Source organism: Fusarium phalaenopsidis (assembly GCF_050370095.1).
Source record: "Fusarium phalaenopsidis strain FUZ10S chromosome Unknown contig_32334, whole genome shotgun sequence".
Taxonomy (NCBI): Eukaryota; Fungi; Ascomycota; class Sordariomycetes; order Hypocreales; family Nectriaceae; genus Fusarium; species Fusarium phalaenopsidis.
Genome location: NW_028145390.1, coordinates 153,680 through 181,215, shown reverse-complemented (window position 1 = coordinate 181,215; position 27,536 = coordinate 153,680). Strand labels below are relative to the sequence as shown.

At 53.0% G+C, this 27,536-nt stretch overlaps 9 protein-coding genes across 9 annotated transcripts; 3 read left to right on the top strand and 6 right to left on the bottom strand.

The window, feature by feature from the left end:
• Nucleotides 1–273: 273 nt before the first annotated feature.
• LRP88_14187 (uncharacterized protein) lies at nt 274–1,936 on the top strand (the record flags this gene model as incomplete). The annotated part of the gene is made up of 5 exons (XM_083250537.1): nt 274–459; nt 511–647; nt 740–835; nt 889–899; nt 1,167–1,936. The coding sequence occupies 5 exons, from the start codon at nt 274–276 to the stop codon at nt 1,934–1,936; spliced, it is 1,200 nt and encodes a 399-aa protein (XP_083093602.1).
• Nucleotides 1,937–2,509: 573 nt separating this feature from the next.
• LRP88_14186 (N2227-like protein-domain-containing protein) lies at nt 2,510–4,147 on the bottom strand (the record flags this gene model as incomplete). The annotated part of the gene is made up of 4 exons (XM_083250536.1): nt 2,510–3,093; nt 3,142–3,520; nt 3,580–3,852; nt 3,989–4,147. The coding sequence occupies 4 exons, from the start codon at nt 4,145–4,147 to the stop codon at nt 2,510–2,512; spliced, it is 1,395 nt and encodes a 464-aa protein (XP_083093601.1).
• A 1,413-nt stretch (nt 4,148–5,560) lies between these two features.
• LRP88_14185 (uncharacterized protein) lies at nt 5,561–6,483 on the top strand (the record flags this gene model as incomplete). Its single annotated transcript, XM_083250535.1, has 5 exons — nt 5,561–5,678; nt 5,730–5,888; nt 5,942–6,079; nt 6,130–6,297; nt 6,347–6,483. 5 exons carry the CDS (start codon nt 5,561–5,563, stop codon nt 6,481–6,483), a joined length of 720 nt encoding a protein of 239 aa, XP_083093600.1.
• Nucleotides 6,484–8,152: 1,669 nt separating this feature from the next.
• LRP88_14184 (uncharacterized protein) lies at nt 8,153–10,212 on the top strand (the record flags this gene model as incomplete). The annotated part of the gene is made up of 7 exons (XM_083250534.1): nt 8,153–8,346; nt 8,556–8,711; nt 8,760–8,822; nt 8,917–9,044; nt 9,245–9,330; nt 9,404–9,635; nt 9,701–10,212. The coding sequence occupies 7 exons, from the start codon at nt 8,153–8,155 to the stop codon at nt 10,210–10,212; spliced, it is 1,371 nt and encodes a 456-aa protein (XP_083093599.1).
• Nucleotides 10,213–10,404: 192 nt separating this feature from the next.
• LRP88_14183 (uncharacterized protein) lies at nt 10,405–11,443 on the bottom strand (the record flags this gene model as incomplete). Its single annotated transcript, XM_083250533.1, has 4 exons — nt 10,405–11,038; nt 11,086–11,254; nt 11,305–11,357; nt 11,409–11,443. The coding sequence occupies 4 exons, from the start codon at nt 11,441–11,443 to the stop codon at nt 10,405–10,407; spliced, it is 891 nt and encodes a 296-aa protein (XP_083093598.1).
• A 1,663-nt stretch (nt 11,444–13,106) lies between these two features.
• LRP88_14182 (uncharacterized protein) lies at nt 13,107–13,994 on the bottom strand (the record flags this gene model as incomplete). Its single annotated transcript, XM_083250532.1, has 1 exon — nt 13,107–13,994. The coding sequence occupies one exon, from the start codon at nt 13,992–13,994 to the stop codon at nt 13,107–13,109; it is 888 nt and encodes a 295-aa protein (XP_083093597.1).
• A 1,279-nt stretch (nt 13,995–15,273) lies between these two features.
• On the bottom strand, nt 15,274–18,002 carry LRP88_14181 (glutamine amidotransferase subunit DUG2; the record flags this gene model as incomplete). Its single annotated transcript, XM_083250531.1, has 2 exons — nt 15,274–16,944; nt 16,995–18,002. The coding sequence occupies 2 exons, from the start codon at nt 18,000–18,002 to the stop codon at nt 15,274–15,276; spliced, it is 2,679 nt and encodes an 892-aa protein (XP_083093596.1).
• A 4,367-nt stretch (nt 18,003–22,369) lies between these two features.
• LRP88_14180 (uncharacterized protein) lies at nt 22,370–23,104 on the bottom strand (the record flags this gene model as incomplete). The annotated part of the gene is made up of 1 exon (XM_083250530.1): nt 22,370–23,104. The coding sequence occupies one exon, from the start codon at nt 23,102–23,104 to the stop codon at nt 22,370–22,372; it is 735 nt and encodes a 244-aa protein (XP_083093595.1).
• A 201-nt stretch (nt 23,105–23,305) lies between these two features.
• Nucleotides 23,306–26,627, bottom strand: LRP88_14179 (N-acetyltransferase B complex non catalytic subunit-domain-containing protein; the record flags this gene model as incomplete). Its single annotated transcript, XM_083250529.1, has 7 exons — nt 23,306–24,055; nt 24,119–24,219; nt 24,274–25,394; nt 25,443–25,801; nt 25,987–26,067; nt 26,118–26,402; nt 26,454–26,627. The coding sequence occupies 7 exons, from the start codon at nt 26,625–26,627 to the stop codon at nt 23,306–23,308; spliced, it is 2,871 nt and encodes a 956-aa protein (XP_083093594.1).
• Nucleotides 26,628–27,536: the final 909 nt, after the last annotated feature.

Here is a 27,536-nt window from a genome sequence, read left to right as displayed (position 1 = left end):
ATATCGATTGAGGCTGTAGACGGCGCTTCGGAAAAGCGGCTGTAGACGCAGTTTTGCTCCCCCGCGACGCTATCATGGTTGCAGGCCTTCCCCATGGGGTAATGCAGCTATGGCGTCTCTATTATGAGAGGGTCATTACTAGGAGAATGTATTGTTTGTAGAGTTTGAATAGTTTCTATACGTCTATAGCCAGGTGAACTATATCAATGTCAAATCCACTGCGTATGGGCAAAGCCTCATCTTCCCCATCGCCACCTTCTCAGAAGCATCACAATGACGACCCAGCAACCAGCAACCAACACTACCAATCCCAAGGATGAAGCGACAGTTGACCATGTAGACTTTCAAGAAGACATTATGAAACCTACCGACGTGGAGCAGCACGACAAGTTTGGGTCCCACGCCAAGACGGACCCAAAGGAGGTTGCCCTCGTCAAGAAGCTCGATATGTACTTGATGGTGCGTTTACATGCAAAATGCACAGCTGTGACTATTTTGACAGCTATTTAGCCTATTCTTTGGATCATGTACTTTCTCAACTTCCTCGATCGAAATGCCATCGTCAATGGGAAGCTCAACGGCCTGGACAAGGATCTTGGTATGGTTGGATCCCAGTACAACACCTGCGTCAGCATCTTCTTCGTCGGGTGAGTAACTCTAGTATACGGTGTAAAAATGCTAATTTGTGTAGATACATCACCGGCATGATTCCGTCCAATGTCTTGATCACCCGCATCAGACCCTCTTGGTACATGTCCGGATGGATGATGGCGTGGGCCATTGTCTCGACTCTTATCTGCGTTGTCAAGAACTACCATGGCATGCTAGCTTGCAGGTAAGTTCAGTACTCCTATTCAGAAACAGCACACTAAGATGATCCGTCTCCAGACTCATCCTGGGTATGGCCGAGGCTCCCTTCTACTCCGGCGCTTGTTACCTCGTCAGTCTCTTCTACAACAGAAAAGAGACAGCAACGAGACTGGCCATCTTCTACACGGGAAACCCCTCGCGAGTTCCTTTTCCGGCTTGATCGCAGCAGGCGTCTTTGCTGGTCTCGACGGACGATACGGCCTAGAAGGATGGCGCTGGCTCTTCCTCATCCAAAGTGTCATCACCGGCAAGTAACCATGCCCCATCTCAGTTCATTATCTAATCTCCTCACTCAGTCGGAGTCGCCGTAGTCGCCTTCTTCATGCTCCCAGACGCTCCCCTCCAAACACGTTGGCTCAATCAAGAGGAGCGTGAACTCGCCCACTCGAGAATTGCCAGCGACACGACCGAGAAACGACTCGCTACAGGGAGTTGGTCGGGCCTCTGGGACGCCGTAAAGGACTACCGGACTTGGATCTTTGCGCTGCAAGGAAATCTCCATCTCTCTGCCAATGGTTTCAAGAACTACCTGCCCACCGCTGTCAAGTCCCTCGGCTTCAACACCACCATCACCCTCGTCCTTACCTGTCCCCCATTCCTCATCGCGACGGCTACATCAATCCTTGTCTCATACTCATCCGGTCGTCGCAACGAACGGACCTGGCACATCACCATGTCAAAGCTCATCGCGAGCATTGGCTTCGCAGTAGCTACTGGAACCCACAACATCGGAGCACGATACTTTGCCATGGTCCTCTTCGTCGGTGCCACCTACGGAGTAAACAACATAAACATCGCCTGGACATCTGCAACCCTCGGTCAGACGGACGAGAAAAAAGCAGCAGCGATTGCTATTGTAAATACTCTAGGCAATCTCTCGTTTGTATATACGCCTTACCTTTGGCCGGATAGCGATGCGCCGTTGTTCCGTCTAGCTATGATTGCGAGCATCGTCTTCTCAATGGGCGTTGTTGCGACGGCTTGGGTGATGAAGTTTGTGTTGAAGAGGGCGAACAAGAAGATCAGGGCATCAGATAACGAGGCGGTAAATTTTTACGCCTATTAATTAGGTACAATGAAGTCAGAAGAAGAAGCACGGTTCTTAGGATGCAGGTTCTGAGACAAGTATGTGTGGAAGCTAGCTATGGTTTGAGAATGAGATGGAAAATTGGGCAATGAATGCCTCTCGGGGCGGGCGTGACTGTCAGTATTTTTAGGATAAAGCTACAAGGATGGGTGGGATTGGCACCAGAAAGAACCATTGTACCTGACCAGATGCCAATGTTTGAACTGAACAGCTTCTCAACTCAAAAGCCTAGTCCAACAGGCCATCTAGGCCACCACGTACCGCCTGTTCATCTCTTTGTCTTGGCCTTTGTTGGTATAAGACAGATGCTTAAAATCAATGCCGAGTTCTGAGCTTAGGTTCTAACGCCGTTACAGGGTTAAAAATCGTCCTCTTTGCTGCTGTGGTCAAAACTCTCGGTCGTCCTGCAAAGGCAAGTCACCCTGCCAGCAACTCTACGGACAAAGATTCACTACGAGTACGATACGAAGATATCCCAAATGCCTTGTCTATCACTCTACACCTGATGCAAATGTACATGTACAAGAAATATCTACCTTCCAAGCCCACACCTTAGTCCTTCATAGACCTCTTGGCAACCCAAAACTGCGCATTGTACGCGCTCTTGGTCAAGGCCTTGTTGTTGAATCCGTAGACAGCCTCCATGCTCCTGACCTTTCTCTCTGGCAATGTCAGAGGTCCGCAAGACTCTTCCGTGTCGAGGTACTCAAAGCCCATGACCTCAGTTATCCTCAGCACCTCGTCCAGTGACAGCTGCACGTAAGGGCCAGATCCGTAGAGAAGAGGACCAAGGTTGATCCAGTGACCACCAGGCTTGAGCACCCTCTTGATTGTGTCGAGGTAACTCATGAGGTTGCGGGCAGTGTCGATGAAAAAGTATGTGACAACGACGTCGAACTTGCCCCTCTTGCCAATAAAGGCGGTAGTAAAGTCACCCTCGACAAGGACTACTGAGCTAGCGTTGACGCCAACATCGGGGAAGAGAAGTTCTCGGGTCATGTCTGCTTCGGAAATGTGGTGTGACCAGCCCTCGACAAAGGGGTGCCAGGACATGGAGTTGCGGGCTCTGTTGGCTTCGACAAGGCGGTAGGCGAGGTTCATGTACATGGACCACTCGTTCATGGTCACTTCGAAGCCTAGACACGTTGTTAGATGTGATCATGAGAATGCAATATGGATCTTACCTCCGAGTCTGGCAATATCATGACCCAGCCTACCAAGTCCAGATCCTGGAACCAATGCCTTGATAGGCGCCACGCCGTCTCGCTCGGGGAAGAAGCCTTCCAAAGTCTTGATCAGACAAGAAAAGGGGCCATTCCTCTCAGAGGCACCCTCCTCAGTCCAGTCACGAACATAATGCTTCAGGGCCTGAGAAACAGAGATCCGGTCGGCAGTCTTTCCGGAAGCCTCAATTTCTTTCGCATGCTTCTGGAACTCATCCTGGCCGATTTCGTAATACTCCATGGCATTCTGGACAATACGGTTGCAGAGATCCTGGTTCTTGGTGAGGAGAGAATCGAAGCGGGCAAACTTCTTAGAGTACTGAAGCTCTTTTTCAAGCAACTATTTTCATGCAGGGGTTAGAAAATCAAACAGAATTTCCAGGCATAGAGTTTACTAACAGCTCGCTGAGCCTTGGTAACATGCTTGTAAAAGCCTTCAAATCGGTCAAGCTCAACCTTTTGGCGCTCATGGTACTTGCTGAATCCGTAAAGAGCGTCGAGAAGACGATGCCTGGGGTGGTTCTTGTTCCAGGTGCCGGCATCCCTGGCCATGTTGCCCATCAGCTTCTTCTTTGCCTCTACATGGCGAGGCGTGTTGGGCTCTCCAGCGATCTGCTCCAGAGTGACAACAACTTCGTGGACCACCTCAATAGGAGAGCTCAGGGTGCCAGACTGTAATGACGTGTATGTTAACTGAGGTTGCAAAGTTGTTTCTGTTGTCGTCGCCGTCTGAGTAAATGACATTGCGGTTGTGGTGGTGGTGGTGGTGAAAGGGTGGGGACGGGATAAAAGAGAAAAGAGGACAAACCAGGTCGGAGGCGACGTCAGGCCCATTTTGATTCGCGGCAGATTCAACCTTGATGTTCCCGGCCTCGTTGGCGTCCGCAGCCGTGCATAAGGGGCCGATGGAGAGAAGCAGCAGGGTGGCTGACGAGAGGAGCGCCGTGGAGGCGAGCTGAAGTCTCATGGTGATGATTGAGGTGGGCTGTTTTTTTTTTTTTTTTTTCCTTGATCACAACCATAAAGTTCAGAGCCCAATATGGAGGCTCCTGCCTGTAATATGACTTTATGTGATGAGCGAGAAAAGAGGGCCTCGAGGAAAAACGACTATGTACTATCCCCTGGACGCCACGGTTAGTTTATCAAGGTTACAAGGTTGACAGGGTTGATGCTGGTCGGTTGTATCCCGCGAGCCGTGAACCGTTCCACCAACGGGGGACGGGGTAAGCGACGACGAACCTGGAGAGACGTTCAAGGTGTGCGTACAGAAAAAAATGAAAGAGGAAGAGAGACAAGACGGCTCTGCATCATGCAAACCAGCCTGGGATAATATCCAATACTTTCACTCAAAAGCCCGAGCCTCACAGCGGCCCAACCTTTTTTTGTTCTGTCAACTGCTGGTACGTTTTTCGGTCGGTGGCCTGAGGTTCCTTTGTCTGAGAGACTTGGCATGAGATGGTCTTTTTAACGAGTCGCCGCTTCCAGCGTTTGTGGAGGGGCACACACACAAGAGCAGGAACACGAACAGTGGGGGAAGGCGCACCAGCTGAGCTTCCGGTCGGGGCAAGCGCGGGAAAAGTGGGGTCCGGTCCTTGTGCTTCGCTTGCCCGGGATTTGAGTCGATTTAAGGTGAGGACCTTGATGGCCCTGCCAAGACCAAGCCTCGCGATTTTGTTTACCCACGCATTGCATCTCCACGGGCCAACAGGGGACCTCACAACCTCTCGTCTCTCCCTGTACGACATCTCCACGCCGGTCTCTGATCTACCCTAAGCTCGACCGAGGAGCCAATGGCCGACTCGGTGTTCTTTGTTCTCGCAACCTTGTGCAGCATAAGCATACAAGGACCCTGCCCTCTTCCCGTTGAGCACATTCCAACCCGCTGCATGCTACTCACACCCCATCCATCCCATGTCTCTCTTTATATCCGTAGCCTCTACTCTATTTCTCGTAGTCTCGTCGAATAATGTCTGTAATCCAAGGATCCAAACATTGTCCCCCCACGTCGTCTTGTCCGATCTTCAGCTTCAAGTGACACCCCTCGTATCCACGCCCGCGGACCGTTTGTCAGGCCCCAATTGCCACGAACCTTGATGCATACAGTCGCTGCAGCCTCCATCTCTTCTCTTGGCTATCCCGTAGAGGCAGTGAATCACAGTCACTAACCCTCACGCCCCCTCCCCCTTGACACTTCAGCTGTCAGTGGCTGCCACTGCACCGTCACTGACACCGTCACCTACGACCTACATATAAAGCTTCCCTCCACACCCGTTTCCGCCTCCCGTTGTTGTTCCTGCATCCTCATCCTCACCTTGCTGTCTCCTTCTGACAAAAGCCACTCGTTCTCAAACACCTCAACACCACCAAAGAACAAGTCAAGATGAAGACCACCACCTTCGCTGTCGCCCTCCTGGGCCTCTTCCCCGCCGTTCTGGCCGCTGAGTCTCTGGCTCCCTCCCCTACCGAGTCTGTCGGTTGCGAGCCTCATGGCGACCACTGTTTGTTTTCCCTTCGACCCTCCCTTCTGGCAGCATGATCTAACAATCCAGGGCACTGCGAGGCCGCCCGCACCACTCTCGCTACCGCCAAGGCTCCCGCTACCACCGACGAGGAGGATCACGATGATCATGACCACGAGGCCGGTGAGAGCGAGGCCCTTGCTCCCTCTCCCACCGAGTCCGTCGGCTGTGAGCCCCACGGTGACCACTGTACGTCTTCTGTTCTTCGCTCGCAATGCGTCAAAGCTAACTCATCTCTCCAGGGCACTGCGAGGCTGCCCGCACCTCCGTCGCCGAGGTCGACGCCAAGACCACTACTTTCGACCATGCCGCCGGTGCTACCGAGTCTCTGGCCCCCTCTCCCACCGAGTCTGTCGGTTGTGAGCCCCATGGTGACCACTGTACGTCTTCCTTGTTCCCTCTGCAACATCAATCGATCTAACATCTCTAGGGCACTGCGAGGCTGCTCGCACCTCTGGTGGTGCGGCCGCCGACGCTGTGACTTCCGAGTCCGTCACTGCTGCTACCACCGAGGAGCACGACCACTCCGCTGGAGCTACCGAGTCTCTGGCCCCCTCTCCCACCGAGTCCGTCGGCTGCGAGCCCCATGGTGACCACTGTATGTTCCTCAATTGCTCACTCTTGCACATCAGCTAACACATATTCAGGGCACTGCGAGGGTCCCGCCACCGGCGCTGCCTCTGGCACTCCCACCTCTTCCCCCGAGGTCACCGTCACCAACGCTGCCGGCATTCAGATGGTCCCCGTCGTCGGCCTTTTCGCCGCGGCTGTTCTGGCCCTGTAAGGGACCCTGCGAGGTTGTACAGTAGGCATCCAGGGGAGCTCTTTGTCGTGTCGGCCCCTGGGATCGCGAGGCAGCGGATGATTAGAAAGGACATGGCAACAATTCACACCACCACCGTTACTTAGGTAGTTTCGTTCGATTCAGCTACACCTTATTAGCTCGATTAATCAACTTCTTCCCACCTTTTTACTCTACTTGAATGATCTTGCTCTTGGTGATGTCACAAGACATGTTACCCCAATTGGGTGAGCCTTGTACAAATTGACTTGTTTCAAACTTTGAGAAACAATACCATGCGTCGCCGCTGTGTTGACCGGGTAATTCAAGACCCCATGGGTGGTGGCTCAGAAGGTTACATTGTGGTCAGTTCTACATGGCCATGCCTTTGTACAACCCCCAACAGCACAGAACGAACTGTATTGCCATTCAAGCACCTTTGTGTCCATGACGACCAACATCCATGATGATCAATCCCATCTCAGCTTCATCGATCCCCCATGATGCCTCATCTGCTTGCGCCACGCACCATGTGGTGTGCGCCCTCCCGCATGAGTAGCGCCAACGTAAATTATCCATAAAAGTAACCTTTTTTTCTTGAGCAAGCTCATCCCATGTCTAGCATGACACTAGGAATTATTCCCGCAGAGAGTTCCCTGTTTTTTCGCAAAGGGGAGAGGGGACCCCTTCACCTATTGGTCTTGGCGCTTCCTAGCCTAGCGGTTCTGATCCATCCAGATAGTCTATCAAGGTTCTCAACCTCACTTTGCAACTGCCCACTCGCTCACTCGCCCACGCCGATGCAGCTGGGGCAAGGGTTTACGTTGACTGTGCATCGGACCTTGGTACTTGAGTAAGGTTCGCATGCATCGAGGCCGTGTCTCTATCAAGATGCAAGGTTGTGACGGTGACCTGGGTAGGTAAGGTGTAGGTAAACTAGACAGCAGTAACCCCCAACCTTTCCAATGGGTCGCTCCTTCCTCTCGAATCGGAGCGTTTGCTTTCCAACTCATGGCATAACCGCTTCTTCCCCGGCTCCGCTGAGATCCATATCCCACGCATCCACGGCCTTGGAACTGACACATGAGGTCGCGTACCCGGTGCACACCCTTTTCCACAACGATATGGGCCCTTGAAGAAAGTCCCCCCATCGAGAAGGAGGCGCCGCCAAACTGACCGAGGATTGCCCAGCCTGTTGGTCATCGGAACGTCGCCGTGGAGCCTTCTACCCATGATTCACCTACGACGTACCTAGCACCACAACGCACCGCACTGCATCCATGCCCGCCTCGTGTCATTGCACATGAACTCAGCATATACTCCGTATTCACTCCCTTCCATCAGCTACGCCAAGCCAACCGGATATCCATCCAGGTCGATGCCCCACGGTTCTGCCTGCCTGCAGCTGCCCGCCACTGACAGAACTTTGTTTCTCTTGGTCAGTGAGGACCTTGATATCCAACCCTCCATCCATTAGAGTAGGGGACTTTTTATTCACTGCAAACTCGGCCCCCACGCGGACGGACGTTTAAATATTAAGCTTCTTTTTTTCCACCTCTTCTTCTCCTCCTGCCCTCGTCCAGATCGATCATCCGCAAGGCGCAACCTCGCTCTTCGGTCAATACATTGCATGCTCTCCCACCGCTGCATACCACTCGCTCTCCGAACCGCCATGACTCGCACCGGTCGTATTTGCGGGAGCCGTCCCGCCGTGGTGTTCGTCGGAGCACTGCTCTTTGCCGGCATCGTGTCGGCCTCGATCAACCCCGGCGCCATCAGACGCCAGGCCACGGCCACCAGCGCCGGAGCCGAGGCCAGCATGGACTTTGAGTCCCTGACCGGATGCCACATGCATGGGACGAAGCAGTATGTGGTCTCGGAAAATGGGATGATGGTTGTTGACATTCTCTAGGTACTGCATGGCGGACTCTACTGAGTACCAGATCGTCCCTGAAGCCGCCGAGGCGACGGCCACCGAGGACCCTCCCTCTTCATACACTGCCTGCCACAACCACGGTTCAGACGTGCAAGTTCTTTCGTCCTCCTACATCGATACGCCTCTGACAATCATCTAGTTACTGCATGAACCCCGACGGTGGCGAAGTTCAAGTCCTTGCCGAAAACGAAGCTGCCCCTACTCAGACTGCGGCCAAGGAGACTGGCAAGAGCTCCGCCGCTGACTCGGACAAGATCACCGCTGTCACCGAGTGCCACATGCACGAGACCTCTCTGTGTGTTGTCCACGTCGTGCGCAGCTGATATATGCTAACATGGGATAGCTACTGCATGGGCCCCAGCTCAACCGAGTACTACGTCCAGACCACCATCACCAACACCGAGGAGTTTCCCGCCCAGCTCACCGATTGCCACAGCCACGGCGAAGAGACGCAAGTTCTTCAGGTACTCTAGAATCGGGCTATAGCTAACACTGCTCAGTTACTGCATGTCCGACGATGGCGAGGCTCCCATCATTCTCGCTGAAGATGTCGAATCTGGCGCCGCCGATCCTGAGGAGGAACACTGCCACTTCCACGCCGGCGTCGAGTATGTCGCTCTCCAATCCCGTCTGTTTCGATGTTAACACGATTAGGCATTGTGTGGGCGGTAGTCACGGCTCCGAAGAGGAGGGTGGTCGCTCGTGTGGAAAGGTTGACCGAGACTACAAGATTGGCATCCGCATTGGCATGCTTTTCGTTGTCCTCGTTGCCAGCTCCATTGGTAGGTCAGAGTCGTGTCTTAGAAGCACAGCGCTAACAGTTTCCAGGTGTCTTTGGTCCCATCTTGATGTCCACCTTCATGCCAATCAAGTCTAACCTCTTCCTCACTGTCCTCAAGCAGTTTGGTACCGGTGTTATTATCTCCACTGCCTTTGTTCACGTACGTTCTCCCATAGCCAAGACTCTTTCTTGGCTGACCCTAGCAGTTATTCACCCACGCGACAATGATGTTCGGAAACGAGTGTCTCGGCGAGCTCCTCTACGAGGCCACCACCGCAGCCATCGTCATGGCCGGTCTCTTCATCTCGTTCCTTATTGAGTACTTTGTGCACCGAGCGATGCGCTGGCAGGAGAACAAGGAGAACAAGTCCGAGGGCGTCATGTCTCCCCAGGCGCTTGCGAAGGCGGAGCTTACCAACGTAACTATCATGGAGGCTGGTATCATCTTCCACTCGCTGCGTAAGTACTCTTTTCTCTCTGATGATGTCTACTAACCTCAGCAGTTATCGGAATTACGCTTGTTGTTGCTGGCGACTCCTTCTTCATCACGCTGTCCATCGTCATCATCTTCCACCAGCTCTTCGAAGGTATCGCTCTGGGTACCCGTATCGCCGCGGCTGGCTATGGCCAGACTCCTCTCGCCCACTTCCACTCTCATGGACACTCGCACAGTCCCGCTCCCGCCGTGGACCGAACTGGCACGTCGACCGTTTCCCTGACCAAGAAGCTCATTCTCGGCGCTGGCTTCGCCCTTGTCACGCCCATCGGCATGGCCATCGGTATCGGCGTACTGAACGTCTTCAACGGCAACAACCCTTCCACTCTGATCGCCCTGGGAACTCTGGACGCCCTCTCAGCCGGTATTCTCGTCTGGGTTGGACTGGTAGAGATGTGGGCTCAGGACTGGATGTGGGGGGGGGAGCTCACAGAGGCTGGCCCTGTCACGACTACTTTGGCCCTGCTTGGTCTTGTCTGCGGTATGGTTCTGATGAGTTTGCTCGGCAAGTGGGCTTAAACAAGCCTTGGATACCCCCCTTTCGACATACTAGGTCGAAGCTTGGAGTCTCGAAGATAGTCCTCCTACAAGCTGCAGTGTTAAGAACATTGCTTTCACCCCATAATTACCACGATTAGATATACCAGAAAGTAACAGTACTCTTCACTTCTTTCACAAACAAACTTGATCGCACTACTCTTCTCGCTTCCATCAGTCCTTCTTGACGCGTGCCTGTTGGATGCGTCTGCTCATGCTGCCAACCTTGAAGAAGATGCCAATGATGCTCTCGCTCACCCACCTGGGAAGACAGGACAACATCCAGACTCGTCCAGACATGCCTCCGGCCCAGTACCAGTCAGGAGTACCGCCAATCAATCCTCCAAACCATCCCTCGCCCCTGAGAGCCTGTCCAACCAGCTTGCGCGCGTAGATCTCGGTCGGCACAGTCGCCGTGTTCTGGCTAAACGTAAGACGACGCACAAACACGTCCTCAACGGGCTTGTACAGGGAGTTTTCGGGCAGGGACCGGTGAGTGCGGCTCGCAATGTTGGACCTAACCGTGCCGGTGACGGCCGTCATGACACGCACGCCAAAGGGCTTCAGCTCGAGACGCAGGGCCCGGCCCCAGACGTTGATGGCACCCTTTGTGGACGAGTAGATTGCGCCAAAGAGGTAGGGCACCATGGACGATGTGCTCGAGATGTTGAGGATCAGACCGCGAGCCTCGATGAGGAGCGGCGCAAAGATCTGCACCATGGACATGGGGCCGAAGACATTGACCTCATACGTGGCGCGGACGTCGTCGAGGTCCATGTCAAGAGCGGGGATAGTGTGCGTTCGGCCGCTGAGGAGTCGTCAGTATCTATATTTGAGTGGGAGATGAGATCTTACGCGTTGTTGACGAGAATGTCAAGACGACCGCCGGTGAGCTCGGCGACCTTGTTCTTGCACTCGACGATGCTCTCGGGCTTTGTCACCTCGAGGGGAAAGACGCTGATGCCGGGAGCCTCGAGATCCTTGATCATGTCGGTGTTTCTCACCGTGGCGATGACATGGCAGCCTGCAGGATATGAGTAAACGACATTTTGACAAAAAAGATGAGAACCTCACCTCGACGATGAAACTCGGTGACGAGGGCATGTCCAATGCCTCCAGGCGAACAGCTACCTCAATTCAGCATCAACTCAACACGTTCAATTTGTCAAAATTCCTACCCTGTAATAAGCACAAAGGTCTTTCTCTCAGCCATGATTACGTTTAGAGTCTGCCACAGAGTCGTGATTCGTCAATTCTCGATGTAGATGACAGAACAAGAGTTTGCTGTCCACAACAACACTCGAAAATAGCTCTCGCAGGATAGAGAGAGAGCATGTGAAACCTAGCGAGAAAGCTTAGCTGTAGTAGTCCGTATCCGTGTCCGTGTGGGGGAGCCGAGGCTTGTTGAGGTGACGCCACAGCTCAACGGTCTGCGCCACATCCGTGTCTCGCAACACCAAGCTGATGGATGGGGGTGGCTGTGATTTCATCTTGAGCGCAGACGGGACTCGTTATCAAGGCGATGATTGAGAGAGCCATCTAACTGCCTGTACAGATAAGTTTTCTGCCCCGCTGGCCTGTTGATGGGAAATTCGACACAATCGTGATCAGCTTGCCTCTAGGGTAAACGAGTGATGCGACCATGAGCCCTCGACATTGAAGCCATGATGCTTTTTACTGGGCAAGTCGGCTTTCATTCGACTCTGAGCAGCGGGAAATGTTTAAAACTGCACCGGTAGAATTCTTCTGGCAAGTTTGAACGACTCGGGTAGGGTGGGTGTGGAGGAACGACAAAGTGTCACATTGCAATCGCCCGCCTGATGGGTTCATCTCCAAGATGAAGACAGCTGCCCCGTCACATTTCCAAAATATGACTTGAACTTTGGACATTCAAAGGAGAGCGCGTATTTATGGTGTGCCCGGGAATAGACACTCGTCTCAGCGGGACCGCACGTTGAGAAACTGGTTGTCGCGTGTGCGCATGGAGAGCCAATGGTCGGCGTTGCTGTCAAGGTGCTCTTTTCTAGCACAGCTATGAATTGCCAACAGCATGAACGTGTTTGCTTCTCCTAGAATACTGGAACGGCCAGTTTAAATGCCGTACAGCTAATGAGGAGCGCCCATCATCTAGCCCGAGGGTCTTTGGCGCTTCAGAGGGTGGAAGTTGATGGCTCGGAGAGATATGGCATGGGCGTTTGAAAGATCGATTAGAAGAGGACAATACCCTTGAGAGAGTAGCGCAGAGGTTATTGGCAGCCATAACACTTGGCCATAGACTGAAAGACCGACGTCTTGGACGCATCATCCTCGAGGCGCTCCAAGTGGATCACTCGAGGGCAAAGCCAGAACCCATGGTATATGCCGCAGTCGTACGTGGTTTCTAATAGCCTGGATTCGGCGACCTCGGATACACAAGTATGAGAAGACTCTGTATTGCGGTGATTACTGCTTACGCTTGAGAAGCCCCAGTTGTCATGGACAGGTGGATCATCACCCATGATGAGTGGCGGCTATACATAGAATCTGGCCATGGGAGCTTCTGCTTACTGACCCAGTGAACCTGGTTCCTTAGAGCATTGCGGATTATTAATGCCTCGCTTGCCAAGTACGATACCAAGTCTTGCTTCCAGCAAGTCACCAAGAACAGTGTAAAGACGAATAAATTATAACGTTCAATATCGCCATTAGTGATATACAATCAGCATGACGCAGAATCTCAAGTTGACCCAAATCAATGATTAACTCCTCGAGGCCCCTGCCGGAGTGCCTCATGTTTGTACATCCAACCGTTGGACGCCAGCCATCCTGAGTATATGGCCATTATTCCGTTCCAGTACCAATCCAAATCTAAATCCCTTTTCGTTCGTCACATGTCATCACCGTCCGTGTCCGTGTCCGTGTGGTGTTGTACCGGGCATCTCCATAACCGGAGGCGGTATGGAACCGTCCATCTCGTAGACGAGGTTGGGGTTCGCCACATCTTGTGGCTTGGGAGGGGCGTAGGCGCCGGTATACGGATGGTTATAGCCTTGTTGGTTGGGTGCGGTTGTTGCCCACGCCGGCTTTGGTTCCGAGGGTGGGTATGTTGATGCGCCAGCGTACTCGTGGTTTCCGTCGTAGTTGGGAGGAAGCATTGGGTGAGACTCTTCGGACTTTCGCTTTCGTCGTCGCAGGAGGAAGAAGACGCCGGCGCCAATGAAAGCAGCTCCGACGAGGGCGGCTCCGACCGCGATTCCAATCGTGGCGCCAGTCGACAGACTCGAGTCATCGTTCTTGGTAGTATCTTTGTCGTCGTTGCTGTTGTCACTGGTTGCGATGACTGTGATCGTCCTGCCACCTGATGTCGTAGTAAAATCGGCCGTCTGCTTGCTCTTTGTCGTGCTCGTGCTCGTGGTCGTCGAGCTGTCTGCTGTCGTCGTCGTCGTCTCGCCCTCCTTTGCAGCCTCTTGAAACTCCTCCTTGGTCACCTTCAGGGGCGTGGACGAGTCCTTGCATGCCTGTTGCATCGTGTCAAAGGTTTCATCGACATCGCCGGGTGATTCCTGGCCAACGCATCGTGCGGAGCCGAGGATGAAATCGTTCTTGTAGCTGCCCTGACCGCAAAGACAATAGTTGAGCTCCTTGGAGTCTTTTCCGGTACAGTCGGCATCGTCGGCAGCCTTGTATAGACAACTCTGGGCGCCCTTGGGGTAGAAGCCAAAGTTGTTCTCGGCGGCGAGGGTGGGCGACAGGAGGAGGAAGAGGGTGAGCCACCTCGACGCCATGATGGGCAAGCGAGCGTGTAGAGTCGATGTTGTCGCGGTGGATTCAATCCACTAGATGTTCGATCGCGCAATCAGACAACGTTGAAAGAAGTTGGATGCGACACCGAAAGAGCGTGGTCCAAGGGATGAATGAGCGTTGGGCGCCCGCTTTCAGCTGTCCAGCCACCCCAGCCTGGTTTGTTCCCAAATGGTTGGCGATGATTCAATAAAATTGCCGAGAAATCCGATAGTTTCCAAGCCTCAAAAAAAGCAGGTCACACAAAACGAATGACAATGTCGCTAGAGTCGGCAGAGGAAAAAAACGAGTGACAAAGGTCGATTCGCAAACTGTTTTTTTCTTCGCTTTGATGAGTGTAAGGAGGATGCGCTGGTCGTACGGGCTAAAAAGAGGAGAAAAACAACGCGCGTGACCAAAGCTTGGATGGAGGGGGGTCAATAAAGATGGATCAGGAATGATGACGGGACAGTGCTTTTATTAACTTGGTTCATCCAAGGAAGGAAGGAAGGAAATATGCAAACAGGCAGTGACGATCCCCCAGTCAGCACCAAGCCAGGAGGGAGGGAAGGTGTGACCCCAGCCTTCTTTCCAACTTGGTGGGAACGGGTACGTAGTGGCAGGATCGACCGAGCTTATCTCCATTCTCCGAAAACGCTCAGTGTTCCAAATGTGCCGCAATTCCCGCTGGGTCGGGCACAAGGCACAAAAACAAATTGCGCTGCGCTGCACTGCGAGCTGGCAGACAGACAAAGAAGGACAAAGAGCGAGAGGCAAGCTCAGCCTCAATGCGGCGCAGTTGCATTGCAGCATCCCCAAGGCACTCACTGGCGTCGCGTGGTTGGCTGGGGGCGGGGGTCTAATTTTAGGTCCCTGATCGTGCAGCAGGGAGTGGAGGGGATGATCGTCGAACCGAGCTGGGCTGAGTGGAGGGTCGCATTCTCTACCAACCGAGAGATGTGTTTCGGTAAGCTTTGCGGTGAGATCATGGTTATCGTGAGACCGCTTCTTCACAGCCCTACAAGGCACAGGCGAGGCAAAAACTCTTTGAAGTTGACGGGATCGTTGGTTCCGTCGTCGATCAACTTTAGCTTCTCCCAGCAACTCGGTCGTTGTGGCGATCCGAGTCTTGGATCTGGCGTGGCAGATGCAGTAACACCATCAAGCAGTGAAACAGGGTATCATTTTCTAGGCATTTCTTTCGACAAACATCTTACATCTCTCTTTCACAACCCTGACGCCCGCTTGCTCGTCTCGTCAACTCCTTCAGATCCTCCACCCCGCTTACAACCGACCAAACACCTTGCCAAAAATCTCACGGGCCTTGAGCAGGTTCAATAGACAAATCCTCTCATTGTCCAGATGCGCCGAGTCGGTCGACTGTCCGCATGGCAAGTGCGCAGCCGGTGCTCCAAACTCTTTCTCCAGGAACCGGATCGCTGGGATCGAACCGCCCTCACGGATGTACAACGGCTTGCGAGGCTTGCCCAGCTTGGTCTTGACCGAGAGGACTTCATTTTGCTCAGGCGCGACATCTGGTGTGGCATCGCCTGAAGGAGCAGACGTCTCAAAAGAGCCCTGCCAAGTCTCCAGGATGGCCTTCTCCAGGGTCTGAAAGATGGCGTTTGTGGGATCACCCAGCCACGGCTCGGCTCTGTTGTCCACGTTGATGGTCAGCCTGTTCTGTGACTCGAGCTGCGAAAACTCGTTCTCCAAAAACGCCGTCAGCGCCTCGATCACGCTATCCACCTCTTGACCCGGCACCAGTCGTAGACTGATGTGGGAGCTGGCGTGGCTGCTCACAAGGCTGCCGTCTGGACCAGACACCTTGTACCGATGGAGCGTCAAGTTCGGCTCTCTCCATCGTGCCATGAGCGACTGCTTGAGCCTCTCTTCTGGGCCCTTCTCAGGGTTGCTGCGGATTAGAATAGAAGCAATGTCGTCATAGCGCGCTTCCTCTTCCGGAGTCACAGGAAGGATTCCCTCGTAGAAGCCAGGGATCTGTACCCGATTGCCGGGGCCCTTGAGCTTGGAGAGGATGTGTGTAAGATCGGTCAACGGCTCGTTCAACATATAAGAACCGTCGACTCCAGAGTGAATGTCAGGCCGAGGCGCATCAACGCAAATGGTAGTGTGCAAAACACCACGAAGACCATATGTCAAGCAAGGCACCTCATCGTCCAACCAGTAGCTGTTGGCAAGCAGGATGTAGTCCACGTCACCGATCAGCTCCTTGTTCTTCTTGACAGCCTCTTCAAAGCCGAGCGATCCAAACTCTTCCTCACCTTCGATCAAGAAGATGACATCGTTCTCTAGCTGCTGAGCCTCCATCAGGTCCGTAACAGCATAGAGGGCAGCGACAATTGGTCCCTTGTTGTCACTGACACCACGACCGTAGAGGTAGCCATTAGTTCCTTGCATGGTAAATGGGTCGTTGGTCCAGTTGCCCTTGCGGCTATCAGCGGCAACGACGTCGTAATGTCCGTAGAAGAGAATGCGCTTCCGTGTCTCAGCTGCCTCCTTCTTGGCCGAGAAGCGGGCGTAGACAACAGGGTTGTGAGGCTTCTCAGTGCTGAGCATCTCAACATGGCCACCTAGACGTTTGAAGAGCGAACCGAGATATGTTGCTCCCTTACGACAGTCCTCAGCAAACTCTGGACGGGAAGACACTGTCTTGTACGACACAAAGTCTCGGAGGGTCGACAAGAGCAAGTTGTCCGAGGCTTGAGAGACTTCCTTCTCCTTCTTGGAGCAGTCGTCAGGGTCAATAGCCCAGATTGAGACGTTGTCATCGTTGGCGCCAGTAATGAAGTACTGCTTGTTCTTGTAGGTGGTGATCGCCGAGGCCAGAATCTTGCCATGGTGAGCGTGCCATCTCAAGAGGCACTGGTACTTTTGGGGTACAGTTCCGGACGACGCATGCTGATATTTGCCGTAGTGAGTTGTGCTGTATTTCTGCTGGATATTAGCGAGAAGAACCGGAGAGGACACTGTATGATACTCACGCTGGCCCAACCGTTAGTTGCAGCTGTCCACAAATAACCCCAACCCATCTGAATCGACATGATGTCACAATCATGCGCTTTGATGACTCTTAACCGTTGAGATGTGTCAAGATCCCACAGCTCGACAACGCCATCCAGCTTGCCAGCGTACAAGAACGAGCTATCAAGAGCCAGCGACAAGACAGACTCGGCATTGTCAGAGCCCAGGGTCATGATCTCCTGAATACCACCTTCATGCTCTTCGTCCTCGCCGGCAGCATGCCCCAAGCTCCAAAGTTTGATCGTTCCATCGCCAGCACCAGATATTAAAACATCGTCATCGGTTCCGACATCGACGGTGGGGCCCTTGGCCATGATCATGCAATACACATAACCGTAGTGCGCAAAGTTTCTGACGCAACCCGAGTGCATTTCGAGAACGGTCTGGGCTTTGGGGATCAAGCCCCAACGGTCATCGTTGCGCCTCGGCGTGCTCGTACCGCCGGGGGGCTTGGAGTCAAAGAAACGGTGGTTTCGTCGGTCAGGGTGTTGCTGAGACTCGGGGGACACACGAGCGGTTGTGTCGTTGAGACCGACCCACTGGATGGTGGCATTCTGCGCTCCAATGTAGAGGGTCTCGTGCTGGGGGCTGTACGCGGTGCAGAAGATGTCACCGACGTCGTAGGAGCCGTAGATCTCGTATAGTCGAGTCAGGGTCTTGGGGTCCCAGACGTTAATAATGGGATCCCCGGCGCTGGAGAACAGGAGGGAGGCATCGGGGGAGAAGGAGAGCGACAGGACGCTGCGCTTGTGTGCCTGGACACGATGGACCTGGTGGAAAGTGTCGAGAGACCAAGCTACAATCTCGCCATCCTGTGTACCAGCATAGATCATCTCATGCTGGGGACTGACGGCGAGAGCAAGGACGGTGCTCTCATGGGAGAGGCTATGGATAAGGTCTGGTCGGGTCGCGGGGTCTTCGGCAACTTCGAGGGTAGAGAGGATCGGAGACGAAGGGGCGGGCGACATGGTCGGCGAAACCGTCCGGGAAGGCATCTTGTGGGCGCCTAGGCGGTGTCAGTTCTGCAGCCAAGGTGGGAGCATATTCAGGTGATGTTGAAGATTGAGGGGCAGAGGAGATGCAGGGCCAGTAGAGGACAGTGTTCGACGGAAGAAGATGAATCCGCAATACAAAGTACATACGTGAGCCAACGCCGTAACTATAAAGACTAAACCGTGGTGACGAAGCTGTCAGGGTAGATAGATGCTTGGTGTTGAAGAGTCAAGCTAGGGAAGGGCCTGTCACTACGCCGAGGCCGGGGAACTACCAAATTGGAGCTATGACGCGATTGCGCGATGCCAGGGTCTCTTCTTCCGGCGGAAAAAAGTCAGGGGATAGGCGAAAAACAGCCAATGAGTCTAGAACAATGAAAAGGACAGAAAGTTCAATCGCTCGGCCGCATTGTGCAACTTTTAGCTGAATGTTCGCAATTCAAGGGGGGAGTGTCCAAGTGTTGAGCATGTCTCAATTGCCGCTACAGCCTTGTGCAATAAACGGGCGCTGATTGGTCAACGGCCAGGCAGAGCCATGTGAGCGCCAGCCTTGCCAGTTCACCAGCCACCTTGCATGTGGCACTAGCCATCTGGGGAATTGTTGACTCTAACCGTTCAACTCAACACATTAACGTAGCAGAGGCTGAGATAATGTGAAGTGAATCGGTGAACTGGGTTGAAAATCATACGCTGAGTTGGAAACGATACGGTTGCCTTTATCCCAGGCCACGGCCACTTGGCCCTAGCCAGACCAGCTTGAGATTGGTAAAGGCGTATACACTTGTACACAAGGAGCGTATATCTGAGCCTGCTTGGTATATAAATATGACTAGACATATGCAACTTACTGCCATTTTCTTTGACGGTGACGCCGTTCTCATCCCCTTTCTTTTCATCCTCCAAGATCTTGGCGCATCCCCGACAGCCGCCCGGCTCGGAGGAATCGGGACTCATTGAACAAGATAGGTAAAGATACGGTAAAATCCAAGTTTGTAAGATGAAAAAGAAGATAGAGTAAAAGGAGAGAAGCAGAATGGAAAGGATGAGAAAAGGAGTGAGACAAGGAAAGTCGTGGCACGGGATATGATGTGCTGGCCTGGCCGCCCGCTCGCTCGCTGCGTCTTCCCGTCAGGCGGCCAGAGCGCCTACGATTAAGTATGACGAAATTCCCACAGATACCACCTCACGGAGCACAAAAAAAGAACACACAGCAAACATAAACTGTGATCAACACTCTACACGTTGCTTTGTGCGGCGCACCTCACCGATGTTTTAGGAGAAGTCCCCCCTGTCGACATGCCCCTGGCGCACCGCTGAGCCGGTGTAGGGCAAGGGTCCATGCCGGGGTCCGGCACGGCGATATCGGGGCGGCCGGGGCGGGAACGAGAGCCGATGGATCTCCCTCCGTGGGGGAGCATGGGATGGCGTATGTTGTTGCATGTCATCGGGCAGGTTGGGCACATTAAACGGTCGCGTTTCATAGAGTTTGGTGTTTATTCGATGGATGTTTTATTGGCTAGTGCCCACGCGGATTAAGAAATAAACGGGAGCATCCGTAGAACGACAGACATCTCATATTCATAAATGATGGCCCAAAACAGTAAAAGTAATGTGATAGTACAAGGGAAGGCTTTATATCTCTTTTAATTACTATGTTATTATTCTAATTCTACCTTATTTGTTCCCCTCAGTGGACGATAAGCTAATTAATCGCTATGTACTGGTGTCTCGTTTTCTCCTAGACCCGCGTGCTGCCCAGTCATACATGTCGTGTGAAATGACTCACTGGAAATCGAAACGCTTAATCTCCGTCTCTACAGAGGCTCTCGTTTTGGGGATGCAATTTCCCGATACTTTGCGCCTGGGTTACATGCCTTGATGGCTTGCAGATTGAGATGACACCTTGGTTTGTTTCCTATCTGGGCTGAGCAAGGATGGCATACCGCCACTGCTCCGAGAGGTCCGCATCCCAACCCCGATCAATGCTTTGTGGTAGCAATCAAGTCCCTTGTTGCACGAAATCTCACTTTAGGTTGACAAGAAAAGCGCTTCTCTAACGGTAAACTGGCGGTTATAGATGCTTCTTCGTCAATCTTTGCTTTTCACCCGGGAACAGTGTTAATGATCTCTGCTAGGTAGGCGGCTCTACAGGAGAGGTATATCGTCCTGAATTATTGGCACTTGAATTTTTTTTTAGATGAAGCGTGACTCAGAGCGGTTGGAAGCGTGGGCAGCCCAAGAATGACTTGAGGTTGAGGAGGCGGGCAAGCGACACGCCACACACGGACAGCGACGCGAATTACTTAGTCCTCAAGGGCACACCTTTGCCTATTCTATCAATAGAAAAGGTGAGCCGAAGTTGAAAGACCTTACCACTGCCTTTATCGGACCCTACATCGCTAAACCTGTACTCCAGTTGCAAAAGCTGGATATCATCGCCTTGTTTGCCTTCTTGGGTCATGTCTGGACGGGCTGGAAGTCAATTGTTCGCATACGGCCCGGCATCGATAGATCCTTTCATTGTATCGCTTCTCGTCCACGACCTGCATCAAGGCCGTATATCTCGATGGTGTTCAGAGCATGATAGAGACAGTGACAAGCACTATCTTGGTGTCTTTGCCACCTCGACCACTTCATCCCTTGAACAAGTGGCCGGATGAGGCGGAACTTGAGTGCTTGGTGCTAAAGGCCAAGCCCAGCTGCAACTGAGAATATTCAGCGACACGCTGATATCCTCTTCGCTCCCCGCCAAATCCGGCCACTTGTTCAAGGGATGAAGTGGTCGAGGTGGCAAAGACACCAAGATAGTGCTTGTCACTGTCTCTATCATGCTCTGAACACCATCTTAGACATTGCAGCCGTAAATGGCTCTACAGGGAGAAGTGATCTAGCTCGTTACCGAGCTGGTCGTTGTGGCATTGATGGAGACGCCGGTAGGAGGTGTCTATACTCTGTAGTTCCTTCGGAGAAGGTCGTGGTGTTTCCTGTTTCAATACCAGAGACGGCCTGCCAGTACCTGGCCTCCATTCAACTGTCTCCTCTGTGAGTTGTATGAATTCTGGCCAGTTAGAGAGAGACCACTTTGCGTTGGTCTCGATGCTGCCTGACGTCGATGGAGATTGACAATGGAGGGCCTTGTGGCGCTGTTCGCAATGGTATGTGGATGGAAAGGAGATGGCTCGTACGGGGTCTCGTCTTCCACCCAAAGATGAGACTGATGTCGGCGTCCAAGAACCTCAGATTGCAGGGATCGCAAAGCCATAGTCCACCGGCCCGGGGTCACTGACTGTGGTTGTCATCACAGGATGGCCTGGCTTGCGGGGCCATTTTCTGCGTCGATGAAGGTTGGCTGTTGTCGTTACGTGGTGTGACCATCTGAATCTATTATCTCTACCCTAGTATCCATGTTCCCTACGCCAGCATTGGTGGCTTCAACTAATCTGGTCAATGACATGAGTGGCATGGGGCCTGTGGCCTCTGTCAGAGCGGGTCTAGCCTCTACCATGATACTTGTCTCAGAAATCCCCTCCTCCGAGGATGCATTGTCGCTTTCTGTATATTGTAGTTTTACTTGGAGCTTCATTGGTCTTGGCACCGCCTCCCGCGGACCTGAAGGTGACGAAGACACTCGCTTTAGGTCCAGTGGTGCCCATTATAGCTGTCTCCTCGGTATTAGAAATGGGCTTAGTTGTATTGGAGCTAGCAGCAGAGAGCAAAAAGTATTCACTTGCCATATCAGGTCCGACATTTCATAGCCCCCTTATAAAAGCCTCACGCTCGACGGTGTGCGTTCTGATAGCTTCCTGAGCGGGGGTGTCTAGCTCTTTGGTATCTGGCCTGCTAAGGGAGGTAGAAGAGCTCTTGCTTGATGTTACAAGATCAGTAGAGACAAAGTAGCAATAACAGACAAGCCAGATGAAGCAATTCGAACTGAATGAGGTGGTTGACGCTTGGCCATTTTAGTCTTCAACGACCGCCAGGAATATGGGTGGGAAACTGTCAACACTGGTTCGCCCAAGGTAGCAATGAGGGTAAGGACAGTCGATCCTGTATCTTCGCGTAATCCGAGACTGCTGTACCAGCAAGGGCAGTCCAAGTGGCCATGTCTTTAGATAAGACTAATCCACCAGCGATTCCAGACATTTCAGAAGGATCGCTTCGGTAGCAGCCTCGGGGGGCTCCCCTGGCCCGTTAGAGGTAGAGGCTGTATACACTGAGATTCAAGATGCCTCAAACAGCATCTACACCTCTGGCTAACCTGTCAAGCCTCATCCTTTCGAGGCAATAATATCGCTTAATTTCATCGTCATAAATCCAGTTGAGATCCTCGAAAAAACATGGATCTATTCCCAACTAAGAGCACCGAGATCCTGTAGGTGTTTCTCGAAATCATCCACCGCGAGCGGGTAGATGACTTCTCTGCCCATAGGAACAGCCCTCTTCTCGGTGCGCTTGGACCTAGCCTCTAGCTCCTCGCTCTTCCAGTCGTGTAACCACACGCTTGCCAGAGCCTTGTCGCCGTTCCAGGTCTCTGGCTCGTTGACCCATCCAAACACCGGGGGCTGCTCGTAGCAGCGACGGCTTGGCCTCCCAGACGCTGGCGTGTGGACGAGCGGCTCTGCCTCCCAGACTGCGTCTTGTATCTCGGGAGAGAGGGAGAGGGGCCAGTACGCGGTCAAGATCTCCGTGTTGGGAGTCGATGTGCAGCCAAAGTTATGGTTCTCAAAGATTATGATCTGAGTGTGTGCTTGAGTCGAGTTAATTCCCAAGCTGTCCATCAGTTGTTGGTATTCGGGGGAAGCTTTAAACTCTTGGTAGGCTTCGGGCGAGTCCCAGTCGAGACTCAGGATGCAGTCTTGGGGAGACTCTGTGATGCGCCCGTAGGTGGGCGTGCGGATTGAGTCACTCCAGGTGTAGAGCGGGTCAAAGATGAACTCATAAATAGGACCGGGCTCTGCTTGGAACTTGGTCCACGTGGAAAATCCGGGCCATTCAGAAGTCCTTTGGGCACACATGGCGGTGGTCAAGATGGGCAGGCTGCGCTGTGGGGGGATGAGGTTGGAGAGCAAGAGTTTCATGTCGGCTCTGGCAGCGGGCGTATGGAGCCTTTATGCTTGGGTGTGACGACAACCAACAGCCGTCGAAGTGGGATTGGTCGAGGGAACAACGGATGGATCAAGATGATCGCTTTCTCATAGGCCAGGAAGATGCCTGCATGACGGACGTGCTACATGTATTGGTTGCATAGATCTAATGTATGTCTATTGCCAGCCCATCATCTAACTCCATTGAACGTGCATCCATCCCTTCACGTTCGTCTCCCAGCTGTTGACGAGCTTTCCTGTGGCTCCCTCTCCCACAACTTCCAATACATCATCGGCACTCTCAAAGATCCATCTCCTCACAGATGGTTCAAAGTCTCTGCCAATGACCTGGCCCTTCAGCTTGTCCACACAGTCTTTGCCCTCCTTGAGAGCGGCCGTTGATGCCGTGACAAGGTCCTTGATCTGGGCCATGACCTCCTTGGGCAGGTTACTCTTGCCGGAGCGGTCGCGCTCCTTTTCGCGGTCGTTGAAGGAAATGATCCAGTTGGCACTGTTCTTGATTGCGCTGGCCGTGTCACGGAGGACGGCGAGGGAGTGAAGCGTGCTCAGGGCAGTGACCTGATTCGCAACGTCGGATGGATCCGTTATGTCGAGCTTGAGGGTGTCGAGAGCGATGCTGAGAGTATCCGTAATCTGTGCAAACTCTTCAGGGATCGTCTTTGTTTTGCCAATGTTCGTGACAAAGGGAATGAGGGTGCTCAAAAGGCTAATGACCTCAAAGTAGGTCGCCTCCTGGGGTGTGACATCTTTCCTGGGACCCTGGAGGAACTTGGTGAACGAGTTGCTCAGCTGGCTCAGAGTTTCGAGCACAAAGATCTGGTCGGGTATCGCGGTTGCCGTTGAAGCCTTGTAAATCGCTGGAGGCTTGTAGCTGAGCACCTCGTGGAAGGCCTCGGCAAGAAGCGACAAATGAGCACGTCGGTTCTGGATTCGTTAGCGAGCACCTAGGTTTGGATGTCTGGGACGCACCGATAATGCTGGACCAACTCGAAGGCGAGAGTATACAGCCGGTTGAGAGCTACAATCCCACGAGGGGAAAGACCCATAGTCGATGGTCTCAACGAGTTGTGTATCATCAGTCACTTCGACTAGGGTCTGTTAGTACCTTATCAAGATGCAGCGCAACGTCTGGGAAGACTCACCGAAACGGGGGTCGATGAGGACCTCTGAGAAATTCTCTCCCAGAAGTCTCTCGGTCCTAGTCTCCTCTACCAAGCTCATGGCGCGGGTGCAACTCCATCGCAGATTCTCAATATACTGAGGAATGTCGATAACACTGCTGTAGCTGCCTGACTCGAAGGCATCAATCAACCGCCTAGGCATGCGAAGCTTCAAAGACACGCTAAAGTGAGATTGAAGAAGCTCCATGAGATCCCAACCCCAGTTATCGGACGGGGAAATCAGGGCCGGGGAAAGGGTAGATAGACGGTCGTAGAAAATGGGCCCGAGCGAGTCCATGATGGTGCGTTTCACACCAAGTGTCTCCCAGATCTCACGCGCTCGCGGCGAGGAGCCCGTGAGGAGGTGTAGCTGCACAAGAAGGAGTGAGATGATTCCATGCTTGGGTGTCAAGGAAAGCTGGTGCTCTAGCAACAAGACAGCACGGAGGAGCGGTGCAAAAGAGGCAGGGGAGTTGGATATCTCTGTTGAGGGAGGGAATGCCAGCTGGATGTTGCAGAGGGTGACAATAACTGCAAGCTCTGGTCTGATCTCGCCCTCAACGGATGGATGCTTTTCTGTCAGTTCGGCCAACGATTTGTACACCTCCAGCGCATTCTTGGCAATTGTCTTGAAACAAGGCGCTGGTGAGCTGGTGTCAACCTCAATGTCGGTAACCACACATTTCCGCAGAGGTTTCTCTCCGGGGACGTTGGTGTACATGGAAGGGCAAGTAGCGGCGAAGTATTGCAGCTTGTAAGAAAGGGTTCGTATCCTGGCCGACTTGAGTTCGTCATCCATCTCGTCTGCCAGCTTGGGAACAAAGTCATAGGCGAGATACGACAAAGCAGGTGGGGTGAGCACCTCAACAAAGGTCTTGATATCATCAAAACAGGCAGCATTGATGCCTTGGTCTTTGATGTAGTTGATCAGCTCTTTGAGTCGGAAAGATGCAGGCTCGCCATCGGCAAGGTCGTCTTTGTCATTTGATGCGAGGTTGAAGGCTGCGGCGACACGCGCCAACAAGATGATCCGCTTGTAGATGGGGCGCAAATTGGGTGACTTGACAAACTTCAAAAGGATTTTCTGAACGGTCTCCTCAATACTAGAGCGAGTTAGCCAAGGTTGGGCACGGAGGGAATGGTTGCCTTACTCTGGTTTCACAGTCTTTACTTGAGCAGCCGCATCAATAAAGTGTTTCCAGACCTTCCAGTCCGCCCCCAAAAGGTTTGGTTGGCCGTTTTCGTCCTCTGTCGACAAGCAATCCTTGCATATTTGGTAGATGGCTTCATGGTCTCCTTGGCGCTGGTGTTTCGAAATGACTCTCAAGAAGAGCTCCTTTCGGCCCTTGCGGAATTGTACAAGCGGACAAAAGACGGGGCTGGAAACAAGCTTCTCAAAATCTTCTTCTGAGCCGTGCTTCTCTACAATGTCGTAAAGCAGCAAGATCTCCTCCTCTGTTTGGATACTCCGCGGTTGAGGCTTGGCATCGTCACCCTCAGAGCTCGCGGCCTGGTAGTGTTAGTACCAGACTTGTTGGCGTGAGCAGGGCAAATACCAGTTCAGATAGCTGTGCAGCACGCTGGATTTGTTTCAATGCGAGCATACCGTATAGCTTCTTCTTCTCGGGTGGCGACTGAGGGCTAGTCTTGATGGATGTCAGCCCGCGACAGGCAGAGGTGCACGAGGGGCATTACCGCCAACAGATGTGTAATGACAATGTTCCAAAACATGAATGTCCGATCTTGGGGGAACGATCTGTCGAGGATAGCCGCGATCTGGGTAGCAAGTCAGCCGCTGGGTCAGCCGACGATGGGCCCTGTCATACCTGTTGGGCACTGATCAAGTCCCAATGCAGCAGACAAGACTCCAAGCACCGGCTGGCGCCAATCCTATCCTTGGGCGAAGCCTTGACGAGGCGTGCCCTCAAAGGACCCAGAGTCTGAGAGAACTCATCCTCGGTCGTTAGGCCCTGCGTTGCCCACTCAAGGAGATCGATGCCGTCCACGTCCTTCACAACGGTTCCTTCTTTGACGAACTTGTCGATGGCCGTCACGGCAGCAAACTTGGCACTGGGGTCATCGAGCTGGCTTTCGGCACATATTTTGACAATCTATCCATACTTAGTCTCCTGCAATACCGACGGGGAAGCCGAACTGCGCACCTCATAATACTGATCATTAAACGTTCGAGCTCGCTTCTCAGCCAGGCGGATCACGACAGCCCAGTTGCCATCGTTAAAGGCGGACTGGAGCTGGAGATCGACGCCGTTTTTGAGGACCGGCCGCTGTTGGCGATTCATGAGTGCGCCAAGCTTCACGCCCTTTTCCACGCTCAGATTGGCCTAACGAGGGTGAGAATGAGTCCAGGGACAAGCGTGAGATTGTCGAGAGCTTTGGAGGGGCACAAATTGAACTTGAGAACGTGGGGCAGAAGGAAGCAGCGGATGTGGCGGTGCAGATGTGGCGTCTGTGGCTGGTGGGAGCTATGCCCCACTTGCGCTGGTCGTCACATGACCACCATGACCCTTAGTTCGGCCTCACCAACAGATGGCAAGCCCCTGTAACTCGGCCAAAGCACAATAGCAGAGAGTCCCAACGACGCTTCATCTAAAACTCAGTTTCAATGAGAGAGCAAAGATTGCATGGCAGCAGGATCCAGACATTGAGGCCAAAACGATCGTCAAGAAAACGAGCCACCTCTACGTCGTTCAACGTACAATGGAACCCCTTTGACTGACGGTCAGGGCGGCCATCCTGATTTACCAAAGAGGTGGATAAAATCCTAGTATGATCAAACAAGACCATCCCGTCGAGCTCTATGAGGTCATCGTAAGAGTCCGCTCGGGCTGCTTAGAAAAGACCCCGAGTCACTTCGTCTGTCCGAGGTGCACACCCTCAGAGTTGCTCCCTCAACAGAATTTTGCCACCGAGGTTCATGAACAAAAATGAGTACAAACTTGCGGCTCTGCTCTGCCCTATGAACGCCTCTTGACACACATGTCGAGGGCTCCACGTTACCTGCTTCCATCACATGGCACGTCGGTATGACGGAGTGGTGGACATGACATCGTATCGAGTCAGCAAATAGGGCTGAGAACCGAAAACATTCTCTCTGCCGGGGGTGCGTCAGCTCAGGCCGAAGGAAGAATGTGAGACATCGGAGCTTCTAGTCTTGGGTTGTCCGAGCCACTCGGGGTTTACAACCAGCCTGGATCCGAACGATACAAGCATCCTTCTCAGCCTCA